The 3,122-nt window shown below is 47.1% G+C and overlaps 1 protein-coding gene across 1 annotated transcript; it reads left to right on the plus strand.

Moving 5' to 3' along the window:
• The first annotated feature begins 347 nt into the window (after window positions 1–347).
• On the plus strand, window positions 348–2,777 carry FOMMEDRAFT_164784 (uncharacterized protein). The gene is made up of 6 exons (XM_007261894.1): window positions 348–735; window positions 787–1,089; window positions 1,148–1,601; window positions 1,660–1,718; window positions 1,769–2,235; window positions 2,286–2,777. The coding sequence occupies exons 1-6, from the start codon at window positions 382–384 to the stop codon at window positions 2,668–2,670; spliced, it is 2,022 nt and encodes a 673-aa protein (XP_007261956.1). The 5' UTR covers window positions 348–381; the 3' UTR covers window positions 2,671–2,777.
• Window positions 2,778–3,122: the final 345 nt, after the last annotated feature.

Raw genomic sequence — 3,122 nt, forward strand, 5'->3', positions numbered from 1 at the left:
CCATGTATAGTGGTATTACACGTGATGTTCCACCACTACAGAGATTTCTTTGTACACTGTAAAACTTTCTTGAAGAAATACAAAAGGTCTTCCAAACATTCTCAACACACTATTAATTCACATACAACTACATATCTCTTGATTTAGAGTGTTTCACTAGTCTTCCCAAAGGCTGCAGTAATGGTGAGAACTGCTTGCTAATACAGGCTTGTCACGTGCTATAATACCATATATAGCCCTCCTACTATATGGAGCAGGAGGTAAAAAAACGACGTAACTCGGATCGCTGTCATCATTTTCCGGAAACGCTGTAAGGCGATCGAAAGTGCGTTGCAATCTGATTGCATCGTCGGTCGACCTGCTTTCGGCGACTCCTTCACCATGCCCTTAGGACCAGCTAGACTCTGGTTCGAAGAGAATGCAAAGTTCATCGTACCTCCGCATGAACCCATTAGCACCAGTACCTCTTCTAGCCTAGTTTCGGGCTCGAATGTAGATAGACTCGAAGTTCAAGCTCCTTCGATCGCTGTGTTTGATGGCGGGATGCACACAAGGCTCATACAATCTCTCGACCTTGCCCTGGGAGATACTCTACTTCAGGCAACTCCACAAGGCAGTGCTGGTTACACAGACGAGGAGGTGGATGGCATTTATTCTCGCTTGTTTGCTGACCAAGTCCGGCACAGGGATGGCATACAATACGATATGTGGGAGTCCTTGTCCAATGAGGTTGTAGTAAGTATTTCTTGTTCCTGTAATCCACTATCACTCACCAACCCATCGTAGTGCAATCGCCTTATTGACGTAGCACTGCTGCACGCTGTGAAGTCTGTAACGTGGAGAATGTTTGGCAGAAGGATTAGAACCAGGACCGAGCCTATGCCTCCAAGTCATGGTACAAACGCTTCGACAGGGAATTCTAAGGAGCGAGTCGATATGAAGGTTGAGGATGAACACGGGAACGTAGTGCATTTAGGCGAAGGCAAAAACCCAAATGTTATGAGAGCACTCGACTCGGAGCTCAACCGTCAGGTTTTCAGTATCAACCTGACTGATAATACAAGCAATGGCATAAAGGTTTTTAATAAGGTTTGTGTGTTCGGCCAAGGTACAGAGTCCAGACTAGCAAAGTGACCACGAGTTTCAGCTCATTTACTATATGCTTCTTTGGGAACAGGATTGGATATGGGTATGTTGCTTTTCGAAAATCCGATTCTTCCGAATCCACAGGTTAGACGTGGGCGTCTTCCTCTCGTTTTCGGAGGGGCTAGAGCTGGATTTGAATACGGAGCCGTTCCGAGCTCTACTTGCCTTGACCTTGATCAACCTTGGGTTAGCAGAATATCATGATTTTGATGTAGCAAGAGCGATACTTGCAAACATCAGCAGGGTCGGCATCTCTCAAGGCCCCCATACTCCCGGTGATACCTATGGGTCTAGTGGTAGCCGAGGTCCAAGTTCCACACGCAATTCCAGTGGCAGTTCTCGTACAGGTTCAACGTCTACCCCGGGTTCAGCATCAGGGGGGCGGAGGCGTGCTAATACAAAAAAAAGTACAGGGGCAAAGAAACGCCCAAGTGGCAGGAAAAGTTGGCCCTTTGGTAAGCCAAGGGACACACCACCTCAACCAGCACGTGCAGGACTGAACATTTCTCTAAGGCACTGTCGTGGAATTTTTGACCATCGGTCGAAGAATAACTAGGTCTATGTCGGTCATCGTAAGTTTGTTTCACGCCTCAGTTCATCGTATGAACCTAACTATGCCTAGAAAATCAGCGCTACTCCAGGTTCCAACTTCCCTGTTCTGGGCACCGTAGAATTTGAACGTGACCCACGAGCACCGTTCCCCCCACTCCCGACATCTGCTCACCTAAACGTGCTTTATCAGGTTGGAGGAGCCACAGCAGGGCTTGTCTATGTGGCGGAACTGCACAGCGCTAACGATTGCCGTCGCCAAAATTACATTATCAAAGTCGTGCATCACGAGTGGCAAGACCACGATCAATATTTTAACAGCCCCGAGCAGCTAAAGAAAGAGTACAAGTCGTATTACCTGTTTGCATCGGCCAAACGTGCCGGCGGTTACGATGAGGTTTTAGAAAAGTTTACGGTTACCTGTTACGGGTTATTTCGACTTCGGCGGCAAGGTGAGCCACAGGACGTATTCGCATTAATTCTGGATTACGCGGGCCCCACGTTGCAAGTGCAGGTGGACCAGTTGCCAATGGAAGAGAAGTACGTCAATTATCTGGTCTGCACAGTCCCGTTAGTTAAGTGGATCACAGAAAATCGGTTTTGCGTGCTCTCTTGGGTCTTCATATCATGGGAGCCTACCACGGCGACACACACGAAAGGAATATAGTCCGTTGCAGTGATGGCTCCTTCAAGTTCATTGACTATGGCAATAGCGAATGGCACAAGTGTCCTGGAATGCAGAAATGCAGGGAGCTGGAGTCGGAAACGTGTAATGTCTTTAGTCTCTTCGGCTTCCGCCCACCTCCTATTGACGTCGCCGAATTTGAGCGCTCGGTTTTGGATCAATACCCATCGGCGCCCTACAACCTTGAGGAAAAAATGGGGAGAAACACACTCGAACGGATAAACGAAGAATCTGCAGTAAAGCGTCTGTGCGTGTTGGCAGCCGAGTATGCCCGGGGTTATGAGATGTAGGTCAAGTTGCAACGAATCCGTATCCATATTTCCAATTTTTTGCTGTTCAGAGTCCTCAATCCCGTATATTCTGTACTGCTACACAATATTAATCAATTTCACATTGTGTCCCCTTCTTTCAATGTCCAAGAAAGACCAGCACACACTGCAAGGTGCCAATTTCCCTGCAAAGGTCCATTATTGGAATTTCTCGGCGACAGAGCGAATGACACGGTAAGGACGGATCATTCCACTATTTCCGATTGGATTGTGTCTTTAGCATATTCTGCCTTAATGAGATTGTGTAGCTAACCCCAAATCTTGTTTGCCCTTTTGTATCCCCACTCCACATTGTGTACGTCCTGTGGTAACTGGTCCTTATTTTGGTAATGTGCCTGCAAGAATATAATAAAATTCGAATACCAACCTAGTTGACAGAAGAAACTTCACCTTAATAAATTTGAGACGTCTCA

The sequence above is a fragment of the Fomitiporia mediterranea genome, assembly GCF_000271605.1.
Source record: "Fomitiporia mediterranea MF3/22 unplaced genomic scaffold FOMMEscaffold_1, whole genome shotgun sequence".
In the NCBI taxonomy this organism is placed as follows: domain Eukaryota; kingdom Fungi; phylum Basidiomycota; class Agaricomycetes; order Hymenochaetales; family Hymenochaetaceae; genus Fomitiporia; species Fomitiporia mediterranea.

Bases quoted from the DNA above. Each gene is read 5' to 3' on its own strand.
- FOMMEDRAFT_164784 (XM_007261894.1), top strand. From the start codon at position 382: ATGCCCTTAGGACCAGCTAGACTCTGGTTCGAAGAGAATGCAAAGTTC. The intron at 1,602-1,659 runs GTAAGCCAAGGG...CATTTCTCTAAG, and splicing joins CAGGAAAAGTTGGCCCTTTG to GCACTGTCGTGGAATTTTTG. The intron at 1,719-1,768 runs GTAAGTTTGTTT...AACTATGCCTAG, and splicing joins CTAGGTCTATGTCGGTCATC to AAAATCAGCGCTACTCCAGG.